Genomic DNA, 27127 nt, shown 5'->3' with positions numbered 1-27127 from the left:
CAGTCGCAACAGCGGGGAGAGTCCTCCCTAGAAAGGTTTGCTATAAGGGTGTATGCTCCACTGCCTCGGTTCTCTGTAACTTGGGCTCAAGGACATGAACACTGCCAAAACTTTTCCCCCCGGGCCTCTCTGACTATCATGTTGACTGACCTTTGGAGGGAGTGGGCTCCAAAAAGATTCAGTGCTTTTGTTGCCTAATCTAAAGTCTCATTCCAGATCTGGTTGGCTCCTGCCTTTATAACTCTTAGTCTGTCATTAGAGCTGGAAACAATCTCCAAAGAGGAGAAGATAAGTTTGAGACTTCAGGAGCATTCCCAAATCATCATAACTTGAGTGTTTCCTGTCCGAGTGTTTACTCGGAGCCAGGGAGCCCTGTGACGGAGGTGAGACAGTTGGCCCTGGACACAGCTACTCAGTGGCAGGGCGGGGGCCTTTAAGCACAGGTCTGACTCCAAACCCTTAGCCACACTTTACCTCACAACTTTTTTCAGGGCTTTTTGGACTCTTTAAAGAAGGGAGATGAGGCCGGTCTTTCTCAACTTATATGTCATACCTCTAAATCTACTTGGTGTGATGGGCTCTGGGCCAGCCACGACTTGCCCACGTCCTTCACTGGCCCTGTCACTGACTCACCTCCTGGCTTAGTGAGTGACTGACCCCGTTGGGGCTCTGGCATCCAAATCCACAAAGTGGAAATAACTGTAGCTGTCTTCCAGCATTGTTCGGATTTTTAAGGCATATGGTGATAGAAATTAAGTGGTGAAGGGACATTGAGGGGCTTTCTGGAGCCATGGAAATGTTCCAGGGCAGCTTGATTGGAGTGGGGGCTACACAGGTGCAAGTATTGACCAAAATACATCAAACTGTATATCTAAAATATACTTTATTGTGTGCAAATTATCTTTAAAAAGGTATTGGAAAGCCAAAACAAGGTACAGTCATGCACCACATAATCACAGATTGGTGACAGACTGCATATGTAACAGTGCCTTAAGATGATAATGGAACGGAAACTTCCTATAGCCCAGTGGTATTGTAGCTGTGATTTCACAGTGTGTTCATGGTACATACAATGTGTTCATGGTAATGCTGGTGTAAACAGAACTACTTCACTGCCGGTCGCTGCCTGTTAGTGTGAGGTCTCTGGGGACTGATTTCAGTACATAATAGTCGATAATAGTAATAAACTTGATATATTACTGGTTAGCGTATTTATTATTCATGGTTCTTTTAGAATATTTGCCTTCTAGTTGCTTTTTTTTAAAAAAAGTAAAAACTGTAAAACAGCCTCAGGTGCTTCTGGAGATGTTCCAAAAGAAGACATTGTTATGGGAGATGACAATTCCATGTGTGTTACTGTCCCTGAAGACCTTCTAATGGGACAGACTGTGGAAGACAGTGATACTGATCATCCTGACCCTGTGTAGACCAGGCTAATGTGTGTGGATGTTGTAATTTTGAACAAAAAAGTTTCAAAAGTAAAAAAAAAAAAATTAAAAATAGAAAAATGCTTATAGACTAAGGATATAAAGAAAAAGATTTTTGTACAGCTGTACAATATGTGTTCTAAGCTGTGTTATTACAAAAGAGTCCAAAATTTTTTAAAGATTAAGTTTTTAATTTAAAATAAAAAGTTATGGTAAGCAAAGGTTAACTTTGCTTATTATGGAAAGAGGAAACATTTAAATAACTGTAGTGTGGCCTCCCTGTGCAGCATTTCCACAGTAGTGTGCAGTGATGCCCTAGGCCTTCACCTTCACTCACTGCTCGCTCACCCAGAGCAATTTCCAGCCCCACATGCTGCATTTATGGTAAGTGTCCTATGCAAGTATGCCATTCAAAAAAATCCCTCACATCATATTTTTACTGTACTTGTTTATGTTTAGATATACAAATGATGTATGACTTTACATGAAGTATACTTTATGTACTTTTTTGTCTGTTTCTTGGTAGATGCCTTACAAAATGCTAGAGCATTTCCCATAGTAAACTTTTATTATATAAAATTAGATCTGAAAGGGGTGCTTAAAAAGTGTTTCCATTCTGGGGGAAATTTCCTTAACACACACCCTCACCCATGACTGTAAGCCTTTTTTCTCCCCTTTCAAGGTCTTCAGTTTTGGAAACTGTATTTTAATAAACTAATCCTGTCATCCCATGGACAAAGGATTTTTCTGAGGGAGGTGGCTGTCATAACTGTTAGTGTGAGGTCTTTGGGGACTGATTTCAGAGGGCAGCTGGAAGGGAGAGGCAACCCCTTCCTCTGGGCCTCTTTTGTGTTTGGCATCGGGCAGAAGAGACCCCAGGTGAGCTAAGCCTGAGCTTTCGAAAACACACTTTGTTGTGACCTTTCTTGATGAAAAAGGAACTGTTTTTTGATAAAACATTCCTTTCCAGGAGGCCATTCTTTATCTGTTTCACTCTGCAAGGCCCTGATATGGCAGGTGATATCCAGGACAGTCCTGGTGGCCATGGAGGTTGGGAGAGTTGGCCAGAAGAGTTGGTTAACCTTGAATTGAATATTGTCTGCAGCTGTCCCATTGCCTCTGCTGTCGTAGGCTGCCACCCTTTACTCCCCATCCCATTTACAAAAATAACACTTGTGTTTTATCAGGTATAATCATAGTATACATTCATTAGAGAAAATCTGGAAAAGCTAGAAAGGCATAAAGAGTTTAAAAGCAATTCCTTTTCAGTTTCAGGGAATAGCTCAAGAAAGTTGTGTGCTGTCAATGCACTGCAGCCAAAAACCACAAGGAGCATACCTGTAGTCAAACAAAGTTGGGTTTATTTCCTGGTTGCTTTGAGGGAGACCTGGGGACGTCTCAGAGGAGGGCTTTGGGCTTGTGTTGGGTGATTTGAGAGAGTTCAGAGAAGTGGGGCTTTGCCAAGGCAGGCAGATCACCTGAGGTCAGGAGGTTGAGACCAGCCTAGCCAGCATGGTGATGCGGCCAGGAAGCTGGGCTAATTCTGTGATTGGGTCTCAGTGATTCCTGTCCTGAAAGCAGGAAGAAAGGAAGGAGGCTAAACCTCTAATTGGTAAAGTAGCAGCTGCAACTCATATTAGCCAGGATGGGGGATCTTTGGTCATTTTTGCATTTTGGATAATGTTTATGTTTTTGTCTGTCTTCAGACATGATGACTGAATAGTCCTGTTTTTGTCTCATTGCAAGGTCGCAGAGTGGCCTTGTCTGATGGTGATGTGCTGTGAAAAATGGGTGATGTGCAATGGGAATGGTAAGGCCAGCTGTGGGGGCCTGGCCAGGCAGGCTCCTGGCTGTCGGGGCTGCCTCTCTGTCTCTATGCCATGCCCCAGATTCAGCAATGATTCTGCCCACCCTTACATATCTCTAGCTCTACAATTTTACCTGTTCGTTTCAGACGTATTTTCTGAGCACATATGTGCCAGATACCAGTCTCAGTTTCCAGACCTGCCCAAATCAGCCACTGTTATCCGTTTCTTTGATATGTACCAGAGAGTCAGCCATGGTGTCAGGGAGATTGTAGTGGGATCTTGCTCTTTTGGGCAGCACTAGTCTAGGAGGTCTAATTTTGTAAAAAGTTGATTCCAAAAGTTTCTGTGTCTGTTGTTTAGTCCTCAGAAACACCTTCTTCCCACAGGAAGTGATAGGAGTGTGAGCTGGAATCCCATTCAACTTCATAAAAGCTTATTTCATCTGTGATGCAGCTGAAAGATGACACTTTTAGCTAGCTATTCAGTGGTACATGGCAATAAGGAAACGTAAAGGGACCTGGGCAGTGCATTAGGCTGTTTTAGGGTGCAGCCAGGGTGTTCATTTGTATAGGTGCTAGGCAGAAGGGAAGTGCTTATAACGCAAGGGTAGGGCAAACTTGTGCCTGCCTGCAGGATCGGCAGGTGAGGTCAGCGTATGAGGCTATCTTGGTGGGGTTTGGGACACACTAAGGGATGCATGGCCCTCTCTAGGGGTCATTCAATACCCCAGCTCCCACCAGTTGTTGCCCTGCTAGCCCAGTTGACCTCTGATTCTAAGAGAAGCCAAATGTCCAGATTTTTCTGTGAGTGTTCCTTAGTTGTCCACATTGGAAGCAAACTTTTCAATGCTGTGTATGCATGGCTTAAGCAAAACACATCTGGAGGCCAGGTAGAGTCCACAGGCTGAAAGTAGTCAACCAGGCCTGATGTCCTGACCCTGTGTCCTCTCCATTGGCAGGAAGAGATGTCAGGAGAAAGTGTGGTGAGCTCAGCGGTGCCAGCAGCTGCCACCCGCACCACCTCCTTCAAGGGCACAAGCCCCAGCTCCAAATACGTGAAGCTGAACGTAGGTGGAGCCCTCTACTATACCACCATGCAGACGCTGACCAAGCAGGACACCATGCTGAAGGCCATGTTCAGTGGGCGCATGGAAGTGCTCACTGATAGTGAAGGTAAGCTCACCCGCCACGCTCCTCATTTAGTATCTGGTGATCCTAACCAAGTGGCTGAACCTTTTGGTCTCATTTTCTTCCTCTGGTGAAATGGGCACGACGGTACCTCCTCATGGGGTCATTGGCACATAGTATTCATCCATATGTGATCAGTGCATATATATATACACACACATACATACACATACATTTTTCTTTCTCTTGTGGAAAGTCATGTTAGTAAAAGGCAAAGAATTGTTTAGAGGAGTCTTGTCATAACTACTTTCTACTCACCTGGAATGATCAAAGAGCCCCCAGCATCGGAGCTCCATCCCTATCTGGCTGGGTTTACGGGCAGGTCACCTGAGGTTTAAAAATAGCTCTGTCCTTCATTCCTTGCCTTGAGATTGCTTAAGACCAGGCTAGGGCACAGCCTGGCTTGACCCTGCCTTCCTGCTTCCGAGACTGGCCTTCTGTGCTGCCGCCCCACCTTTCTGGGGACATTGACTTGGGAGGATGGATGAGTGTTCACATAAGCGGGTGGGACTGAGGGACCTAAGCATAGTGTCCCGCAGTTCATTCTCTGATCCTAAGAGGGCCAAAGCTTGGTCTGCCCACTGGTGAGGGTGTTTTTCTCTGTATCCCAGGGAAGGCCAGGTTGTGGGGCTGGAGGTTCCGCTTCCTGTCAACTCTGGTTTCCGGTCAGGCAGCAGTGAACTGAGGTTGGAGCCCCATGGCTTTCATCTCACACTTAGCTTTTGATGACTGGGAGGATCCCCTTGGCTGTGCCACACCCCACATTGCCCGAGAGTGTGTGTGGAAATCAAGACAATAGCACCCTAGCTGCCTGAGAAACCAGACGTTATCTGAGAACCAGGATTGTTGTGGTTTTTCTTGTACCCCACCCAGTCTCTGGAGGGGCTCAGGAAACGACACTGAGTTGCTTTGAAAGTTGAGTGGAAGCCTCTTCTCCTCTGAAGGCTCGCCTTGGTGGCCTGATGCTGTATCAAAAAAGAAACGGACTCCTCTGTCCCCCTGTCTCCGACTGGACAGAGCATGCAAGTCATACCAGCAGGATTACTCGCCTTCTAAATGCCTGCTACACGATGTTTTTTGCCTAGTGCTGCCTGGAAAACACTTCTCAGGGGACACAGTGTCATTTTGACATTGCAAACTGGCTTGTTTTATGTAATTGGAGCTCAGCCCTTGCTTCATATCATTATAAAAACTCATAGTATGGCATTTTTCCTCCCTCCCTCCCTTCCTTTCTTTCTTCCTTCCTTCCTTCCTTCCTTCCTGTCACCCAGACTGAACTTCAGTGGTGCCATCAGAGCTCTGCAGCCTCCACCTCCTGGGCTTGAGCAATCCTCCCACCTTAGTCTCCTGTGTAGCTAGGACTACAGGCATGCACTACCAAACGCAGCTATTTTTTAGAATTTTGTGGAGAAGGGGCCTCACTATGTTGCCCAGGCTGGTCTCCAACTCCTGGGCTCAAGCCATCCTCCCACCTCAGCCTCCCAAAGTGCTGGGATTATAGGTGTGAGCCACCAGATGCAGCTAACAGGCATTGTTTCATTTAATCCTCACCAGAATGGTTTGAGGGGTGAATACTATTGTTACCATTCAATACTCCTCATTCATTCAAGTGACGAGTCCCCATCTCAGGGATGAAATGCTTTTTCAAAAGCTGCTGGGACTAGAAAAGATGAAGCTGCTAAACCCAGGACTTGCCAGCTCTTACTGTCTGCTGTCCACGGCTAGATGTGGGCCTGGCCCCAGGCCAGATTGTTCGACTGTGACATCCTTACGGTTTAACTGCTGGCTTTGTGCCAAAGCCCTCTGGTGGGGGCCCTCGTGAAGGCCTGGGCCGGTAGGCTGGGCATCTGGCCTTCCAGCCATTGTCTATGCCTGGCAGAGCGATCCTATTGGTCCTTGGAGAGAGAACTGCACAGCCTGACCGATGACCTACGTGTTGCCTCAAATGCACCCTTGGGTCTACAAATTGGGATAGACTCCCTGCATCTTGCAGCTCCACCCTGGTCTATGGGCAGGAAGCCTGTCAGCTGCAATGAAGTTTGCTACAAATAGGCAGAAATGCCAAGTGCAGCTCAGCCAGGCAGTGAATCCAGCAGTACAGCTTGCTGGATAAAGGACAGGGGCTTTGAAGATCCTGAACAGTGGAGGCTTTATGTTGCTGAAGAAAGTGATTGCTTCAGGAGGGGGACCTGGCATCCAGCAGTGAGGAATAGTCTCCTTTTTGCTCGGGCTCTGCTACCTGTTTGAGTTTTGTACTGTGTGCAAGTAATCCCTAAACCAAGAACTTGGGTGTTGATGTTATCCAGACCTGGGTTCGAGTCCTGGCTCTGCTGCAGGGTCACGGTCACAGCCGACATTTATGGAGTTCTGTCTACGTGTTGTGCTAATTTTGGCCCATTTGCCATTTACTGATATTGTAACATGGGACAAGTGACTTTTTCTCTGAATCTCTTTCCTCCTTCCCCAGTGGGGAATGATAACACTTGGCAGAGTTGGGGATTGAGTGAGGACATTGGAAAGCACTTGCCACAGGGCCTGAGATGTTGGGAAAACTCAGTAAATGGGAAGTGTTAATGATGGCTTCCTTCTGAGTGTAAATGTTGAGGGGATGAGTGCTGCTGCGGAGCTGCAGAGAAGCAGGGCTTAGCAGCATGTGGGGAGAGGCCGCCCCCTTGGCCTTCGGGGATGAGCGCCCCACAGTTCCACACTACCCCCATGTTGTGGCTTTTCTGAGAAGGCGAGGATGCTGCGGCAGTCAGCAGGCCTTTCCCAGACTCTTTCCAGAAAGGTTCAGTTCCCACAGTGCTTGAATTTTCACCTGACTCCTGGTCAACATCACCTTTGGTCCCCGGATTGAGGTAGCACCTTTCACAGTGGATTCTGTTCAACATTTACCTGTAGTGGTCTGTTTCATCCCTGTTGCTTGGTACAGTATAATACTTCCCCCTGTTGTATGTTTTCTAACGTCTTGCTCATGTGTTTTGGAATTAGGGAGTATGTACACTAGATTGAAGAGTCATTCATTTTATGATCACACACTCCCCTAGAACACTGAGAAGTCCAGTCTGATCCCTGGGAAAACTGCAGTTCCTGAGGGTTTCCCTGAGATCTCCAGCCCTTCTACCTTACATGACAAGGCTCTTTTGTAAAATTCTGAAGTACCTGAGAGCTTTTAAATTGTGAATAATATAACAAACTCACCTGTGCCACCGTGCTCAGCCCAGGCATAAGGTGTGACCTGTACCTGTGGGGCCCCTTGGACCTTCTCTGTTTGCTTCTCTCCCTTCCAAAGGTAAGCATTCGGGGTCACTAGGTGGATCTCAAGCTTGGCTACAGAGTGAGTCACCGGAGGAGGTCAGTACTGGTGCCTGGGTCCTAGCCAGGGTGTGGCCCGGCAGCAGGATTTTGAAGAGCTCTCCCGGTGATTCTAGCGCACAGCCAGCGTTGAGAACCACAGGTGTCGATCTTTCCAGGTATTGCTTTTACTGCAGCTGTGCATGTCCCTAAACAAGGCGCTGCTGGTGTGTTTTTAAACGTGATGTAAATGGTGCTGCACAGTTTGTATCTGTTTTGCTTTGGGATCAATCTACGTAGCATGATGCTTGTGAGATCAATCCACAACTAAAGAGCTCTCATTAGGAACTTTCCCGGTGGTGGAGTGGCCATTCTAGAAGCATACAACCACTGCCGGAACCGTCGTCTGTTGATCACGTAGAGGGTTTGCGGCATTCATCGTTAGGAATGCCAGGGTCCTGGAACACTTTCCCCGTGCGTGGGAGTTTCTCTGTGCGATGCTGCCCAACCTTTGCCACATCCTGGCGCGTGTAGACAATCATATTTTCGCTTTGGTAAATGAGGGGGCTCCAGACTACCTAGATCCCCCCCAGCCATCTCAGGGGCTTTATGATCTTACCCACTGTTGGGAGCTCGGCCCTAGAGTTTATTCCCAGGAGGGGAATTGGGGGCAGCATCTTCTGCTTCATTAGAGTCCCTTCTAGAGTGGTTATGGCAACTTCTACTCCCCGCAGAAGTCTGGATTTTTGCCAGCCCTTGATACTGTCCAACCTTTTAATTATTTAATCACAAATCTGGTGAGTATGATACGGTACCTTGTTTTATTCAGTATTTCCTCATTTCTGGTATGTTGAGCATGTTTTTATGTTTATTGGTCTTCTGGGTTTAATCTTTTAACTGCTTGATTGCATCTTTTCTTATTACTTTGTGTAAGCTCATATTCTGGATCCTATTTCTTTGGGGTCCACTGCTGCAAATAGCTTCTCTCAGTCTGACTTGTCTAAGGGTTTTTAATGGGGCTTTTTGATACCTCAAAGTTTAAATTGCTTTTTACACGTAGGTCCTTGATCCACATCAGTGATGCCCAACCATCGGGTAATGTTTTGGGGCCTTTAGCAATGTCCAGAGACATTTTTGGTTGTCCCATCTTGGGGGTGGGGTGCTCCTGGCATCGAGTAAGTAGAGGCCAGGGATGCTGCTAAATACCTACAGTGTACAGGGCAGCCTCCCAAACTAAGAATTATCTGGTCCAAAATATCAAAGTGCGCAGGTTGGAGACCCTGCCCTAGGGATTCTGATTCAGGAATGAGGCCAGGTTCTAGAATCTGAATTTTTCACAAATAACCTTGGGTGGCATTTATGATCAGGGATGTTTGGGAATCACAAAAATATAGAGAAGAAATACCTTAGTATGGCAAGGAGAGGTCAGTGAAGGTTCCCTGGAGGTGGTGGGAGAGGGGAAAGAAGAGGTCAGACATTCAGGGAGAGAGGAAGCACTTGGTGTGCTCATGGAGCAGGGAGGAAGGGAGCTTAGTGGCTCAATCCCCCTGACGCCCAGAGTAGCAGTCTCCCTTGGTTCCCTGAAAGCAACACTGACTCCATCCTGGGGGCTGCAACTTGCTGCCTCTGGATGCTGCTGCTCTGCTTCCAGCAATAATGATGAGACATGAGATTGTCAAAGACCCAGAGCTGCTTTTAAGGGCTGTTGGTAGAAGCAGCATTGTGCCATGTGCCTTCAGTATATTCTCTCATCATATTTTTATGTCAACCCTGTGAGATCGTTTGTAGAAGAGAAAACTGTTAGAGGTTAAATGAAGCACCAGTGTCATCCAGCAAGAAGGTAGGAGAGCTGGGTTTCCAGCACCTAACTGCTGTGTTGTGCTGTGCTGTACTGAGGACGTCCTGGAGCCCAAGTCCAGCACCGCCCAGTGTAGTCCCTGTCAGTTCTGCTCTCCAGCCTTGCCTAATGGGTCGTGGGATCCCAGGCTGCCCTGACTTGGACAGCCTTCCTAAATAGCTCTTGAGCCCCATGGCAGCAGGCAGGAGACCCCCCACATGCAAGGAGCTGCATGACTTCCATTTGCCTTTCTATGTGCTAGGCATTTGAGCTGACTTTCAAAGGAATCACTTCCTGCTTTGAAAGCAACCACAGTATCTTAGAGTCAAAACGCTAATTGAAACCTCCTGGAGTGTGTGCCTGGCTCCTTTGCCCTTATTTGTCCAAAGTATGATTCCTTTGCCACAAGCATTTCCTGACGGCATTCTTGAGCCGGAGCCCAGTGTCACGGTCTGCCTGTTATATTTATGGGAACTCTGGACTGTCACTTGGATAATGGATTTCAGGGCCCTGGGTCTTCCTAAGCAGCTGAGTTCTGCAGGCATCAAAGGCAGAACATGGACGTTTCCTTCCCCGCACAGCTGAGTTGAATTCTGTTTATCTTATTTATCTTTTTCAGTTCGGGCGGAAGGAGTTTTCCTGTGAGTTCCTTACTTTTTCTTTGTGGTCTAGTCCTGCTGCCTCTGCTTGCGAATGGCACTGAACCTCTCTGAGCCTCTGTTTTTATCTGTGGAAAATGCAAGGAATGAGCCCCTCTCAAAAAAGAACTGGTGGAAAAATGATAGTCTTTCCATGCCTTGTCAGCCTCTGAGAAAAAAGTACTGAGTGCAGATAGCACAGAGGCCTCAAGCCTGCAGGCCCAGCTCAGCTGCAGGTGTGTTTTGTTTGCTTGTGGTGGGTTGATGACAGTTTTGTTCTGTTTTAATTAGTTTGCCATCCTTTAAAAATCAGGGGATTCACAGAAAAATCTGGATTTCTGGTATTGCATGGAACATCAGAGCTCACAGCTCTTGGGCCCACATTCCTGCCTGGACTCTCTTGGCTGGAGTGGGCAGAGCCTGCCCCTCTTGGGGGCAGGGCAAATGCTGTCCTGTCAGCCCTGGCCTCAGCCCCACCCAGCTGTACTTCTTTATGCTGCTTGCGGGCCCCATAGGCATCTGGGTTGTATAATATTGATCCATATTTTGTTGTCTCAGATATAGAAAGGAGTGGGGTAGGATCACATTTGGAGGTCACTGTCAGAGTGATGTGATTTACCAGGCCTGGGAAGGCCTCTTTCTTCCCTGAAACCAGAACTTGACTCAGGACTACGCATTTGTATTGCATTTTCCCCCATTGGGATATTCTTCCCACCTGCTCAGGAAATTATAATGGTGTGGAAGTAGGAAGAGGAAGGCGCTGGAGGGCAGAGACCATTCCTTTAACAAAAGGCCCAGGAACTTTAGGCTGACCGTTTTCATCAGGGGAACATGGAAACGGCCTTGTTACCAAACTTTCCTGGTAATTGATGCAAAGAACACCAAACAGTGCCCTAAAACCATGAGAGGGCACTTGGCAGGGACTGCATTTGCCAGGTAAGGGGTAGGGGAAAGTGGGCAGACTTAGGACTCTGGAGTGTGAAAAAGATGCATTTGCTGCTCTTGACTTTTGCTGGCCTCTGCCGCGGACCCAAGGCCCAGGATAAGTAGGACTTGGAGCAGGGCACAGTATTGTTAGGAGTGGAAATGTTGGCCCTTCTCCCAAAGTGGGGAGGAAAGTGAGGGCATAAAGCAACTGATTCCTGTTGGAGCCTATCCGCGGCCCTGCACATTGGCATTTTCCACCTGTAATGTGGGGCAGGAGCCTTGGTGACGCCCCTTGCCTGAGGTCGCCCTGCTTGTCAGGAAGGCCTCAACTTCACCCTCTCACCTGTCTGGCTTCTTTTTAGAGCTTCACATTTGCTGTTGGGAGATGCTTGGTCTTTGCTACATTTCCTGCCTTCCTTTCTGATACCTCCTCCTTCCAGGCTCTAGTCCTGTCTTCTCCTCCAAGTACCACTCCCAGAGACCCTGCATGTCAGTCAAGGAGCTCTGAAACCTCTCAGGAACTCTGGTGGAGGAATGTCGGCTCAGTGACAAGATTTGAAAGGACATTGAGCAGCAGAGTAGGGAGTCATCCTGGCCTCAGCCCCAAGAGTGTTTCACGGTGCCTGGATTTGGTCAGCAGTTGGGACCCTTTTCCATATCTTTTTAAAAATTTTTTATTTTTTAGCTGGGGTATCACAGCAACCTTTTCCATATCTAATAAAAGCCAGTTCTGTCTCCCTGTGTTGACCGAGCTGCTTGAGGGTGGGGTCTGCTGGTCATACACTAGCCACTAAGTGCTTGCTGCAGGAAGTTGTGGGATGGGACTTCCTGTGTTGGTGCTGGTTAAAGTCTGGGGCTCAGCCTTGGGAGCCAGAGGTCACAGTCTGCGAGGGTGAGACTGTGTGCTTCCTTAGAAATGGCTCTGTTACATGACATCTGAAGGAAGCTTTGTAGAAAGAGGAAGTCGATTTTTTTACCCAAAAGGCTTTCTCCTATCCTTGGGATGTGGTCATTTGGACCTGTTTTACCCAGGTGTGGTACATGAGGCCCTTCTTGGATGTCCTTCTCTAAGGGGCATTTAAGGGTACTTCAGAAGTGTACTAATGGCCCTCAGGAGTCGAGATGTCCAACAGAGCCTATGACCAAGGTCACCGGGGGTTGTGATTGTGTCCGGCCAGCAAGGCCTGGAGGCTGTGGGGGTTCCCAGTCAGCCCTTAGTGGGCAGGTAGGCAGGTGGGGCTGCCATTCTCCAGGCAGTCCCGCTCTCCACTGGGGGTTAGAGGGAGCCACGAGACACCCCAGCTCTGCTCAGTGCCTCCTACGAGAGGAGGGCCCGTGTAACCAGCTCCTGCCTCCTCCTCCCCCTGCAGGCTGGATCCTCATTGACCGCTGTGGGAAGCACTTTGGTACGATACTCAACTACCTTCGAGATGGGGCGGTGCCTTTACCCGAGAGCCGCCGGGAGATCGAGGAGCTGCTAGCAGAAGCCAAGTACTACCTGGTCCAAGGCCTGGTGGAAGAGTGCCAGGCAGCCCTACAAGTAGGCATCACCCTTTCTGCCCATACAGGTGGAGAGGCGGCAAGCCTACCTGCCTTCCTCATTTTCCCTCTCTACAAAGTGGGTACGGTTTCTGTCTGAGATGTTGTGGGTCAATGAGTTTGCCCTGGAGTGTCTCTCCTTCATTCAGAGTGACCCGAGAGGCCTCCCTGGAACACGCGGGCCTCCTAACTACTCTCTCACCCCTTGAAGTCCCCATGGTGTTGCATCTTCTCATGTGTACATCTCAACCCTTCAGCAGCAAGCCCCGGGGGTAAAACCTGGTCAGTGCTCTGGACCAATCTGAGGGCTTACTCTAGTCCCACAAGTCATTGTTGGGAGCTCAGCATAATCTCTACAGACACCCCTCCCTCACTGCTTAGCTGGACTGAGCAGGACCATGGAGGTCAGGTCTGGTGACATAAAATCCCACGAAACCAAAATGCTTCTAGGCATAGCCAACACCCTTTTATTTCAAACAAAGTTACAACCTGGCAGAGCATCAGAAGTGTCTCTTTGGGTGTGGTAGGAATCTGGTCTGTGTGCATGAGGCCCTTGCTGTGTCTGGCCCTGCACCGGACCAGTCCCCACAATGCTGCAACCACCTCTGCTCTGAGAGTCTGAACTCACTGTAGCTCGAACTGAATGTTGCAGCATTTACTTTTTAATCGGTATTACATTGTTAAAAGTGATGCACATGCAACCTTTAAGAAGTCAAATAGTGCTGCAAGGTTAACGTCAAAAACACCACCATACTCCTCCTACTCCTTCAGGCCTGTAGTGACCTCTGAATTCGTTCAGCAGTTTTTTTGTGTTCACATTTATGTTTCTGCATAATTAACCTGTGCTGCTTTTTATTGAATTCTCAGTTTTTGAGATTAGCTAGTGGCATGACTATAGGAAAGTAGACTTTAGCTCACACACTGCCCCCACCTCCACCCCCACCAAGCTCAGGCATACATGTTCCTTCTCCGGTCCCCCGGCACAGTTCCTCACAGTTTTGGTTAAATTCAGAGTTTACATCATGACGTGTGACAATGGCTGACAGTTAAGCCACAGAGTGTACAATGATTATTTTCTTTCTTTAGTAACTTTTAAGTGTGCCAGAGTTTTGTTTGCTTGGTTTTCTAAGTGTATGTTCTGACTTCAGCCCCACATTCTCAGCAGTCGCATACTGGTGTGTGCAGACACATCAGGGGTGCCGTTTCATTTTTGTCTTGGAGACATCCCCCGGGTTCCCTTTCTGTTAGTCTGAGGTTAGACCTCCAGGACTGACCTCCTAATTCTTTCCTCTTAGTGTCTCTGGCTTCATCCTTTTTTTCTGCTTTCTCAGGAATTTTATTTTTCACCTTTATTTTTATTTCTGCTCTCTTCTTTCTAACTTCCAAGAGCCTTTTCTTGCTCTCCGAATGCTCTGCTTTCTGCAGCGTGCTGCTCTTGTTTTGTAGGAGGCCATATCTGCTCTCATCTGTCTAATGACACTGTCTGTTTTCTTTCTTCTGCCTTTATAATGTGACTCCTCCTCTTTTCCTCTCTTTGTTTTCGTTTTGCTCTCATGTTTAAGAGGCTTTTCCCATGTAATCTGATGATGCTTGGCTGTCTGTTGAAAGAATAAGACTCTGAAAGCTGTGTGTGCAGGGGTGGTCCTTGTCCACTGGGCTGCATTGTGGGTGATAAGGCAGACTTTTTCAGCAGGACCCCTGACTATCAGAATCTGCAAGCCATTTTGGGGGGCAGATGGTCTCCCTGAAGAGAAATCCTCTACTCTCCTCTTACCTGATGGGTCTCGACCTGGCTGGCTGCTTTTAGGGGCCTAGAAGGGGAAGGAGCTGGGGCTACTCATCATTTAGTGTGAAGATGTTCACTTATCCTCCCCACCCCTCCCCCACCTCCCAGAATCGCAGCTCAGCCCTCCAGCCCTCTCCTCTCCTGTGCTAACCACTGCAGAAAGGTGGACCTTTCTTCTGCCTGGGTGGGGACGAAGATGGATTGGGGGATCTTCCCAGTGCTTCTGCCACTGGCAAGCAAGCCCCTGCTCTTGCCCTGTGCTCACCAGCCTTCTGAGCTGTTCCCTGGAAGATCAGGCTGCTTTCCTGTCTGCTGACGTGGGTTTCAGCTTTCCTCCCTCCTTGGTTAACACTCACCTTTGATCTTTCTACCATCAAATTTTTGATCCATCCATCCTCTCTTCCCTCCGTCTCCTCCCTCTCCTCGCCCCCTTCCCTCCCTCTCTTCCCTCTCCTCCCTCTCCTCCCTCTCCTCCCTCTCCTCCCTCTCCTCCCTCTCCTCCCTCCCTTCCCTCTCCTCCCCGCTTCCCTCCCTCTCTTCCCTCTCTTCCCCTCTTTCCCCTCCCCTCCCTTCCCCTCCCTCCCTCCCTGCCTCCCTCCTTCTCCCCCTCCCTTCTTCTGCTGACTTTACTTGTTTTTTCCCCTTATGGGTTTATACTTTTTTTATTCCTCTGCAATCATCATAGTGGGGTTATGGGGGCTTTTGATTGAATCACGTTTCAGCTGCCATGTTGAGGGTTTATTTTTGAGTGGCTTCTTGGGCTGTGGAAAATGTGTCGTCATTGTTAGTACTGACTCAGCATCTTGGCCTATAATGGTCATAGCCAAAGAGCAGGCTTACTGGGAAATTCAACTCCCTGTCTTCCCTGATCTAGTTCACTGGTGGTGAGAATTCTCCTCTCTTCCCAGCCGTGACCACCCTATCTCCCCTCGCCAGACCCTGTCTGTCCAGCAGGTCAGCTTTAAAAATGCAGTGCTAGGCAGGCCTCCTAGGCTGAAAGCATGTTTTGTTCCAGCAGAACAAAGATACTTATGAGCCTTTCTGCAAGGTTCCTGTGATCACCTCATCCAAGGAAGAACAAAAACTTATAGCGACTTCAAATAAGGTATGTTGGAGGCACCCTTCTGGAATTTCTTTTGCTACCAGAAATAGTGGAGGTTCTTCTGAAATCAGTTTTGAAATAAAAACATGTGTAATTGCCTGAGTGAGGCCTGAGAAGGGGTTCAGAATGGGAAGCTACAGCTCATCTTGCGTCCCCCTGCTATTGGGTCATGCGGTCCCCCTCATAGACAAGCTATGCTTGTCTGCCTCTTCTGCTGCAGGGCAGGGCCCCAGCCCTGTGGGAAGCCAGTAGTTCATTGCACCTGCCTGCCAAGTAACCCTCTTCTTCTTTTTTTTAAAACAACCCACAGCCAGCCGTGAAGTTGCTCTACAACAGAAGTAACAACAAATACTCATATACCAGGTAAGGCGTCAGCCAGGAAAGACAGCTCCATTTGCTAGGAAAACCTCCGCCCACACCAGCCAGGCCCAGCTCCTCCTGGAACCTTCAGATGAGGATGACCCCTCTTTACCTCTCTGTCTGGATAGATAGGTAGACGGATGGATAGAGAGGTATAATAACTCTGAGCTGTAATTCACACATACTATAAAAGTCATCTTTTTAGAGTATACAGTTCAGTGGTTTTTAGTATATTCACAATGGAGTCTATCACCACTGTCTAATTTTAAACTTTTTCACTGCCTGAAAAGAAACCCTCTATTCATTAGTAGTCACTCCCCATTTTCCCCCAGCCGTTGCCTCCCCAACCCCACAGCCCCAGGTGACCACTAACCTGTTTCCTGTCTTGATGAATTTTCTGTTCCGGACATTTTTATATGAATGGAACTGCATAGTATGTGGCCTTTTGTGACCGGATTCCTTCACTCAGCATAAAGAGGTTACTCAAGAGGTTTTCAAGCTTTATCCATGTTGTATCATGAATCAGTACTTCATTTCTTTTTATGGCAGAATGATACTCCATAGTGTGGACCACATTTTCTCTACCCATTCATCAGTTGATGGACATTTGGGTTGTTTGCACTTTTTGGCTACTGTGTGTGATGCTGCTGTGAGCGTTCATGCAAAGTCTGTGTGTGGACATGTGTTTTCATTTCTCTAGGAACAGAACTGTTTAATCATTCAAGGACCTGCCAAACTGTTTTCTAAAGTGACTGTACCATTTTACATTCCCACCAGCAATATATGCAGGTGGGAATGCCTTTTGGGCCTTGAAAACATGTGGCTCTAACTTGGCAACAAGAGGGGTGCAGGGAGGAGTTAATGAGATTACTAGAGATCTTTTCAAAGACCTGGGATATAGATTCTCCCTTGGGCAGTGCCATTCTGCTCCTGGTGGGGCTCAGTGAGGTGCTCTCCTCCACCTGGTGCCTGTGCCCAGTGGCCCGGCAGTATCTCTGGCCATTGCAGAGCTGTCATTCAAGCACAATGGTTAGGAGCACAGACTTAGGGGCCAGGGCTGTCTTTTGGGGTGGCCTCTCTCTGCCATTGATTAGGTTTGGCCTCGAGCAATTACCTAATTTCTCTGATCCTCACTTTCCTTCTTGAGCAGTGGAGATTGGAGTGCCTTTGCCATGGGATGATTATTGTGAGGTTGAAATGAGATAGCGGAGAAAAAGGGCTCAGTAGGGCTCTGTGTGTAGAAGGGCCCAGCAAATGGTGGCAGTTTTCACCAGCCTATGGTCACCATATCAAATGCTCTTTTGCAGCAATTCTGACGACAACATGTTGAAAAACATTGAACTGTTTGATAAGCTGTCTCTGCGCTTTAACGGAAGGGTCCTATTCATAAAGGATGTCATTGGGGATGAAATCTGCTGCTGGTCCTTTTATGGCCAAGGCCGCAAGATCGCTGAAGTCTGTTGTACCTCCATCGTCTACGCCACTGAGAAGAAACAGACCAAGGTAAGAGCCTTGAGAGGACAGTTTGGAGCGGCTGTTCTGAAACATGTACCTATGGAACTCCCTTTCGCTTGGGCACAGTGCAGAGGGAAACACTTTCAAATGCTTTGCTTGTCTTGTGGCTGCTCATTATTAAAATACTTATCTTTTAGGGCCTGCAAAGAAGCAAATATAGGGTCCACCTGGGATTCCTTAGCTCCCTACCTTGTCTTCCTTCTAAGCACGCTTGACTCCCTGACTGGGCTGGACTCTGTGCATCTGTGTTTATATCATCCTCTCCAAACCAATAGGCTTGGCCTGTCCTTTGACTTCTCCCACCGTGCCATTCTGCAAAGCTGGATCGCTCTGCAAAGTGCTGCTAGAGATCTGACCCACTCTTAATGAATTTGCCTATCGTTCTGGGGCTCTGCAGTTGGGTTTTCTGCCTTTTTTTAACTTTTAATCACATTACACACGCTGTCATTTCTTTAACCTATCTAAGGGAAATCTGACTATCCAGTGACATGCCGCAGGTCTGCTGCGGGCTAATGGCCATGCCTCTTGTCACCCTCACACAGGAGGCTCAAGAGCCTGTAGGTCATCTACCCAGGTTATTATTGTCCCTGCAGCTTTTGGGGGCACATAGTTCTGCATGACTCTGTAACTGACCTCGAGCAAAAAGCAAATGAGAAAAAAAAATCACAAAGTAGAAACCAGAGGGTTTTTTTAATTATTGAAAATGTAAGCCATACATAGAATGCCAGTGCGGTGATCTCCCCTGTACCATACCGCTTCGAGGGCCATCAGCTCGGGCACTGTCACTCAGTCTGTATCCACTCCTCTTCCCCAGCACTCCACACAGGACGAATTTGACAAGATATCTTATTCATAAGCATTCAGAATCTTTCTTAAAAGATTATATATTGTTTTTAAGGTAGCCAAGAAGGGAGAAACACTGAAGTTCTTTTTGCTTTCAAAGATCCCAGGGGGCAGGGGGCAAACCAGAATCATCTGCCTCTCTCTCCACATTGGCAAGACATCACACCCCTTTTCTCCTGTGAACTTTTTTTAGGACTGTGAATTATTCCTGTAATTAAACCCCCATTCTGTCATGGTTTGATTTTTTGAATATACCTGGGCTGCCTCTGCCCTCGGGTATTAAAAGGATAGTCATCATATTGATTAAGCTTTAAAAGATTAAGACTTCTCATTTTTAGAGCTTTAATGAGGAACAAGGGGATTTAGAGACCACGTGGTCTGATCCCACCTGTTTCTAGATTAGCAGACTGGTTCAGGAGTGGCCTATTCTTGTGCTCGCAAAGCTAGTTAGTGGCAGAGCTAGGATGGGAAGCTAAGGGCCTCTTTCTTTTCTCTCTTGTTTTGAGAGTGTTGCTCTGTCACCCTGGCTTGACTACAGTGGCATGATCATAGCTCACTGCAGCCTTGAACTCCTGGGCTCAAGTGAGTTGCCTCAGCCTCCTGAGTAGCTGGGCCCACAGGTGCATGCCACCATGCCTGCCTCATTTTTTAGAGGCTAGGTCTCGATAACCTCCTGGCTTCAAGTGATCCTCCCACCTTCGCCTCCCAAAGTGTTGGGATTACAAGCATGAGGCACTGCGCCTAGCCCGTATCACTACGCTTCTTCCTCTCTCATCTCCACTCTGTTACTGCGCCCTTCTGGTAGGTTGGGTGTTTGTTTTGGGGTGTTGGTTATTGTGTTTGTCAGTTCGCAGGTGCTCATTTGGTTTTTCTCTCTCCTTGCCAAGACTCCCTGTTTCTCTCCTCCCAAGCTTTGGCTCTTACTTACTGGAGCATTTTAATAAGAGCTGCTGTCAGGTCTTTGTCAGGTAATTCTAAAACCAGGTGTCACCTCGGCACTGGCATCTGTCTGTTATCATTTTCCATAGGAGTTGAGAATTTCTTGGTGCTTGTGTATTGAGAAATTTTGATTGTATCCTTAACATTTTGAACATGGTTATAGGGCTTCAGGCCTTGTTTAAATCCTAGGGAGAACATTGATGTTTTTGTTTTAGCCAGCCATTGACCCAGTTGGGCTCAGGCCGCAAGCTCTTACCAGCCTTCTGTAGTTTGTAGTTGCAGTGACAGTTTGGGTTTCAAAGCCTTCAAATCGGCCCCACCTGTGTACCACGCTGTGGCCCATCTGTATCTGTTGCAGGTTCGGTTTTTTCAGTCTGCGTATGTGGTTTAGGGGCAGATCTTGCAGCTGGGTGTGGGTCTAGGAGTTCATATACAACTTCATAGGCTGCTTTCTGAAGCTCCCCTTCCTTCGTAATCTCCACAGTTCTCTAAGCTTCCCTGGAGTCCCCTTTTCTGATTGGCCAGCCAGCAAGATTGGGGGTTATCCCTGCTTTGCCACCCACTTTCTGTGACCATGCCTATATTTTGAGCCCAGCAGCATGAAGATAGAAAAAGCAGCCAGATTCACCCAATCCTGTTGTGACCACAGCTCTTCTGACCAGTAAAGAAGGTTCCCTCTCTGAGTTTTGACTCCTGCATCTCTGGTTGTTGCCACAGCCACTGCTGCCACAGGAATGCTCAGGGCCGGGTGCAAGCAAATAAAGAAAAGAGCTGAGCATGGTGGCTCACACCCGTCATCCCAGCACTTTGGGAGGCCAGAGCAGAAGGAATGCTTGAGTCTAGGAGTTCAAGACTAGCCTGGGCAACATAGCAACACCCGTCTCTACAAAAAAATTAACCAAAAAAATAGCTGAGCATGGTGGCATGCCCCTGTAGTCTCAATTACTTGGGAGGCTGAGGAGGGAGAATCATTTAAGCCCAATAGTTCAAGACCAGCCTGGGCAACATAGCAAAACACCCATCTCTACAAAAGAAGTTTCTAGTCCCAACTACTTGGGGAGGCTAAGAAGGGAGACTTATTTGAGTCTAGGCGTTTAAGGCTGCAGTGAGCTATGATTGCGCCACTGCACTCCAGCCTGGGTGACAGCAACAGTCTCTCTCAAAGAGAAAAGAAAGAGGCTGTTGGCTTCCCATCCTGGCTCTGCCACTAACCAGCTTCACAAGCACAAGAACAGGCCACTCCTGAACCTGTCTGCTGATCTAGAAACAGTTGGGATCAGACCACATGGTCTCTAAATCCCCTTGTTCTTTTTAAAGCTCTAAAAATGAGAAGTCTTAGGCCGGGCGCCGTGGCTCACACCTGTATTCCTAGCACTTTGGGAGGCCGAGGTGGGTGGATCACCTGAGGTCAGGAGTTCAAGACCAGCCTGGCCATCATGGTGAAACCCCATCTTTAAAAAAAAAAAGAAGTCTTAAAATTTTAAAGCTTAATTAGCCAGATCTCATATCTAAAAAAAATAAAAGCAGGATTTCCTTGAAGCCTCTCTGACCGTTAGACCCTGTTGGCCTCCCTGGCCACTGGAGACCTTCTGGAGCTCTTCTGTCCTGCGGCCATAGCAGGGCTTCAGGCTGCATCAGTACTGGCAGCAGCAAGCAATCAACTCACTGTGGGGCATGACTCCACATTCTGACATTTCCCCCCATCCCCCTGCCATGATTGACTTCTGAGTCCGCAGTTAGCTGCTGTGTGCATCGTGGCTTTGCAGTGTCAGTGAGGAAAACAGGGTAGAGTGTGCCTGCTCCATTTTTCCCAGAACCGGAACCTCTGAATCCCACCCTTAAAGTGGAGTTGAGTCTGTGATCACATGTGTGGTACCTGCTTATGTGGCCCTCCTCCTGTCCATCACACCTTAACTCTGAAGGGCAATGAGCAAACACAGTGGTTTGCCAAGCAGGAGGGCTTATTTCCATTTCCTGGGGGTCCCCAGCTAGACCCTGTACAAAAAACTGCTTTACAGACTGCTTTCAGGTGTGGAAGAACTTGTGTGCAAGGTTGCAGCTCTGTTAGTTAGGAGAAGCATATTAGCACTGACCTAAATGTCCATCCAAGTGAATTGGTTAATTGCATTATCGTATTTATAATTTCTTGATGTAGAATGATCTCTAGGTTAAGTTAGAGACAAGAGGAAGACACGTTCAGGTCTGTGTTTGGGGCCACCTTGTGTGTTTTCTGAAGTGTATGAATATATATGTATGTATATTCACAGCACAGAATATCTTGGAGAGGGTAAAAAAAAATGAGAAATTGTACCTTTAAGAAGGGAAACTGCGGGAGGGATACCTGCTTCTCTGCGTCTCCTTGATTTTTTGTGCATTTAGCACCATGTATAAGTTGCCATTGTAAATATCAGTTTATTTTAAAATAATACTGGTGGCCTTCAGCAGAATCCCAGGGGCCTGATTGAGCCTGCTGGCGCTGCTTAAAGTGCAGGTGTTGGCAGAGAGGTTGGGCCATAACTTACCTGCCCTGTATTTTGTGGGAACACAGGTGGAGTTCCCCGAAGCCCGGATTTATGAGGAAACCCTGAACATTTTGCTGTATGAGGCCCAGGACGGCCGGGGACCTGATAATGCGCTCCTGGAGGCCACAGGTGGGGCAGCGGGGCGCTCCCACCACCTGGACGAGGATGAGGAGCGGGAGCGGGAGCGGATTGAGCGCGTGCGGCGGATCCACATCAAGCGCCCCGACGACCGGGCCCACCTCCACCAGTGAGCAGGCAAGCGACCAGCTGCCCTCCTCCCACCGCCCCCACTCCCTGCCGCGCTACACCCAGATCCTGTGCAGGCTGCCGGGCCCCTTCCACTTTCCCTGGAGCCTGGAGATACTTTTGTAATAAGCCAGATGATTATTTTGGTATTTCTTGACAAGGCAAATTGATGGTCTTGACCCAGGTGTATGCCCCCTGTTGTTGAACAAGCCGTGTCTAAGATCTCTACTTTTCATGAGAATCTGAGACTCTTTGGAGCCAGGCTTCCTCGGTTCTCAGAGGAAGTATGAATGTGTGTGAAGCGTATGTGAGAACTTTTGTTTGCAGTATTTATTTTTGTGGGTGTTGACTTCCTATATGAGCATTTTGGAGTGACACTCCCTTAAGGGTTCAGTTTGACCATTCCAAGAGTTGTTCTGCAGTTGGAGGCCACCAGAGGTATCTGAGCTCCCTGGTTCCTAATTCGTAATCTTCCAGCCCTGGCAGGTCTGCTCCTGGTTCCTGTGTGTTTGGCCCGGGCACAGTCCCCACTGCTTTGCTAAAAGTGCTTTCTGCCATGTGGCTTTGGGCCTACAGCATGTTGATAATTGCAGTTTGTGGCAGTGGAAAGTGGCTGAATGAGCCTCTAAATCATGACTAGTGCAACTGTGGGTGCAAGGCTTTGTTTAGGGGGCAAGACTTTTGCCACTTGAGGCTGGTCCTTGGCCTGGTGCTTACTGGGACCCCACGTGTCTGCATAGGAGCAGAGCTTTCCATGGCAGGAAGTGTCCAGCTCTGCTTCTGACTCTTTCCCCAGCTCTAGCCCCTTCCAGTTGTTTTCCTGGTTGGCCCCACTCCACTCCAGGAAGGCCATCTGGCCCTGTGACAGGCAAGGATCCCATTCCTCTTCAGCCTTCTTCCCTGTGAAGCTGGGCTAACTTTCTCAGTTTGCTTAGAAATTTAATGTGGCCCAGACCCTTTGTCCTCCCAGCCTGGCATCCAGGCAGGGACACCCTCACACCACCAGCCCCAGGGAGCTTCCCTGCTGTAAACACAGACGCCCTTGTCTTTGCCTCTGATTTTTATACAGTGTAAAGTGGCCAGCAGTGAACAGGTTGAGGATGTTGGGGTAGATAGATACGTTTGGGTCTGGTTTGTGTCTGTGTTCATGTTTGTTTAAGGGATGTGTGTGACTGTGGGTGGGGATCTGTGCTTGTGGGGCGCAGGTGGCCCCTGCTGGAGCCCAGCTGGGCGCAGCACCCGTATAGGATGGGTGTTCTCAGTGACCTACCTCCCAGGCTCCTCTGCGCCTGCAAAGGAACAGGAGTGAGTCATAACTGACAGGGGTGGTTGAGACTAGACTAGGTAGTAGTTACCAGGAGATGTAACTGTGTGTCAGCTGATGGATGGGTTGGTCAAGGGAATTGTTAACCGTTTTATACCAAAGGTATTAACATGGGCAGCCTTTGACACATATATTCCAAAAAGCGAGTTTATATTTTCAAACGGTTTTTACAGCTTAGACTTTGTACGTACTACCCTGCCTGTGACAGTTGTATGCCTTCATTTTGTATCCAGCAGCAAAGCCTACAATAAAACTTCAGAACAATCATGACTGAATGTCAAAATCATGTACTGGGCAGACACTTTTTAAACTGTCGTGTGAGAAACTTTTATACTAGGCCATTTGGATATTATTAAGTGCTAAGGAAAGAGGGCTTACAAAATAATGTTTCGTAAATATTTTATACTGTTTAAATTTTAAACACCAACCCTGCCTTTTGGGTTGAGCTTTTTTAGAAAGCTGAAGTGAACGTCGGCCCGGAAAATGGAAGAGCCATTGTACAAATAGGTGTTTTTTGTGTTTTTTTGAGACGAAGTCTCGCTCTGTTACCCAGGCTGGAGTGCAGGGGTACAATCTCTATTCACCGCAACCTCTGCCTCCCAGGTTCAAGAGATTCTTCTGTCTCAGCCTCCCAAGTAGCTGGGATTACAAGCACCTGCCACCACGCCCAGCTAATTTTTATATTTTCAGTAGAGATGGAGTTTCGGTTTCACCACATTGGCCAGGCTGGTCTCAAACTCCTGACCTTGTGATCTGCCTGCCTTGGCCTCCCAAAGCGCTGGGATTACAGGCGTGAGCCACCACACCCAGCCGTATAAATCGTTTTTTAGGTGTTTGTGAAGAACGAGTTTGTGGAACAATCTGATTTGCTGTGGTTCCTATGCCGAATGAGCTAGTGTTTCTGGCAGCTCTCTACCCTCACTTTTCCTCCAACTTTGCACCTGTAGTTTTGAGTCTGTCTCTCTGGAATGTGAACAGGTTTATAAAACGTTCCATGGTGAAGATTCTGTAGGCTGCATCATAGCCATGAGTGGACAGATAGCATTGGCTGGTCCAAGCTCTGTTATTGAATATACAAGGAACTGATTTCTCTTATGTTAGCTCTAAGGGCAAAACCCAGTATTTATAATGTAAGCACTATCCAGGTAAAACATTGGCCCAAGGTTTGGTAAAGAGTCAGGTTTCATTGCATTGTAATAACTACAATTTTTTACAAATTGGAACAGCTTTGGTGTGTTGTCATCAAGTATTTTTGTTTGTTTGTTTGTTTTAAGTAAGTCCTCTGATTGTAGTGACTGGGGCCCATGCCCGAGACAATTCCTGGCATATTCTGTCACCGTCCTGTGAGAGGACCACTGTGCGGGGACCCCATTTCCTAGTTAGTTTCAGTGTGTCTCCGTACCTTACAACATCGATTCAGGACCTGAGTGTGAACACCACTCAGCCCTCACGCTGGAGCGTGTGCTGTCTTTAGGGCTCTACCCAAAGTCACTGTAACACAGTTAAGTGTGTCATTAACCTTTCTGTCTTTTTGTGCTATAAAAAATGCTCAAACTTAGATGTAGCCGCTGTATACTGTGCAAACATTTGTGGACATGTAAAATAAAAGTCATATGATGCTTCTGTTTCTGGGTCTTTTCAGACGTGCCTGGCACAGTTTATAGCAAAGGCAGGCCCCTACATTCTACCTCACACCCTTAAAGCCACTCAGGGTGGAAGGGAAAGACGAGTCGGGTTTCTGTGGTGTTTGAATTCAAACAAACACCAAAAGGAAGTCTTGGGTCAAAGGCTGCCTGGCTTGTAAAAAGAATGAGTCAGCTGCTGTTACCACCGATTTACTATTATGGGGCAGAAGGCTTCAGTTCACCAAACCCAATCCCTTGACGCATCTGAGTTCCATTTATTTAAAGCAGAATTCAAATTTTGCAGCTTTAGGAGATTTTCTTTACTTTTAGTCTCAGACCGTACACCGTAAGTCACTGATAGCTGAGACTTGAAGCAAAGCCATTAGGCTAATGGATGTAAACAAGAGTTAAGTTCCTACAGCATGCTGCTGGGCACAGAAACATCACCCAACTTCTAAAGACCAAAGCACTGCTCATGTTAAACATTGAAATCAATAAGCTACACATATATTTAATTAAAAATAAGATTATGACCTGATTTTTGGTGAATCAGTTGAGTGATGGTGGTCATAGTGGTGGCCGCATAAATCAGTGAATAAATGCTTGCAAATGGAAAATTACAGAGAGCCCCTTCCCAATCACAAGCGTGGCTAGTTTGCTGCATGCTTTTGCACTGCAGCATTTATTGTCCCATCTGTGTGATCATATACTTTATATACATTTTTATTTTACAATAATTTGTATTAATTCATTCTCCAACCTGCATGTTCAGGGTTGCAGATGGCCAGCGCCCAATCCTCGAAGCTCAGGGCACAAGGTGGGACCCACCTTGGACAGAATGCCATCCCCTTACTGGGCTCAGTCACGCACCTACACACAGACAGGGACCGCATAGACACACCAGTTCACCTGACATACACACCTTGGGGATGTGGGAGGAAACCAGAGCACCCAGAAGAAACCCAGAGACATGGGGAGAACGTACAGACTCCACCCAGACAGTGGCCCTGGCCAGGAATCAGATGTTTTCCTTACCAGTGTGTAAAGAAATGATGTTACTTGAGAACTTGCTGTACACAGTATTTCATCACGTCTTGAGGCAGCTTGACAGAGGTAGAGAATCTTGCCCACCCTCTAACGGCTCGTTGGAGTGCCCATCGAACGAACATAGGTCCTGTCGAGGGTGTTTAGAATCATACCTTCAGGTGACCTGGGGTCTGCTCCCAGAAGACATTTTAATATGGTGCCACAGGGCGGTAAGAAGCTGGGGTTAGACTTTGGCCTAATACACCCCTCAGTTTCTTCAGATGTGATCCGTTAGTGCTGCGGGCCTCATTCCTTGAAGAGGTAGCTAACTGGAGCCAATCCCCACTTCTCCTGTAATTTCCTCAGTTGGAGCACGAATAGCGAATAGCGATGGTAGAGGTCAGACTTCATCCTCTATCAGGACTTCCTCCGGACCGACACCTGGGAGAGAGGCACATGTCGGTTTCGAGCCCTCAGCTCCCTTTGCTCAAAAGGAAAGTTATCACCTCAACTGCACCATTGGCAAGGTGGGTATGAAGGGCCTGTGCGAAACCAGCCCCACCTCCCATGAGACCAGCCAGACTTAGAAACTGGCACACGGAGGCCTGTCAGCCCCCTCATCCAGAACCAGTCAGGGAGGAAGACAGATTCCGTGTGACCCCAGAGGAGACACACAGTCTCCAGGATGTCACTTTTAAGACAGCGTGTAAACTAAAAAGCCGCCTTGTAGTCTACATCCAAAATGATCCTTATTTTAACTTGTCCCCAAAGGAGTTAATTGTGTTCAGGGGCAATTATTTTCTGCTTACAAAATGATTTTTTTTGAGACAGTCTTACTCTCACCCAGGCTGGAGTACAGCGGTGTGATCTCAGCTCACTGCAACCTCCGCCTCCCGGGTTCAAGCGATTGTCCTGCCTCAGCCTCCCTGAGCAGCTAGAACTATAGGCGTGCACCATCACATGAAACTAATTTTTTTATTTTTAGTACAGATGGGATTTCAGCATGTTGGCCAGGCTGGTCTTGAACTCCTGACCTCCGCTGATCCGTCCATCTCAGCCTCCCAAAGTGCTGGGATTACAGGCATAAGCCATTGCACCCAATCTACAAAATGACTTTATAGGTAAATCCATGTAAACTTAAACGCGTATGAGACACTCCATGTTGAGAGACCATTTTTTAAA

The 27127-nt window shown here is 47.7% G+C and overlaps 2 protein-coding genes across 4 annotated transcripts in view; one reads left to right on the top strand and one right to left on the bottom strand.

Annotated features, from left to right (window-relative positions):
• The window catches only part of KCTD10 (potassium channel tetramerization domain containing 10), a 28671-nt gene extending 3753 nt beyond the window's left edge, over positions 1-24918 (top strand). The window contains exons 2-7 of one of the 3 annotated variants that reach the window (XM_032301010.1): positions 4194-4407; positions 12489-12658; positions 15462-15548; positions 15856-15908; positions 17213-17408; positions 21751-24918. In XM_032301010.1, the coding sequence (XP_032156901.1) occupies positions 4194-4407; positions 12489-12658; positions 15462-15548; positions 15856-15908; positions 17213-17408; positions 21751-21975 (945 nt within the window). In that variant the 3' untranslated portion in view covers positions 21976-24918. Of the gene's footprint in view, positions 1-4193; positions 4408-12488; positions 12659-15458; positions 15549-15855; positions 15909-17212; positions 17409-21750 lie in introns of all 3 variants that reach the window. The other 2 variants (XM_032301002.1, XM_032301017.1) reach the window with 2 other exon arrangements.
• A 262-nt stretch (positions 24919-25180) lies between these two features.
• The window catches only part of MYO1H (myosin IH), a 62043-nt gene continuing 60096 nt past the window's right edge, over positions 25181-27127 (bottom strand). The window contains exon 31 of the mRNA XM_032300993.1: positions 25181-26386. Coding sequence (XP_032156884.1) covers positions 26363-26386 — 24 coding nt within the window. The 3' untranslated portion in view covers positions 25181-26362. The remainder of the gene's footprint in view (positions 26387-27127) is intronic.

Source organism: Sapajus apella, unplaced genomic scaffold (genome assembly GCF_009761245.1).
Source record: "Sapajus apella isolate SASKATOON/1434 unplaced genomic scaffold, GSC_monkey_1.0 scaffold2, whole genome shotgun sequence".
NCBI lineage: Eukaryota > Metazoa > Chordata > Mammalia > Primates > Cebidae > Sapajus > Sapajus apella.
This window is presented reverse-complemented; position numbering and strand designations above follow the sequence as displayed.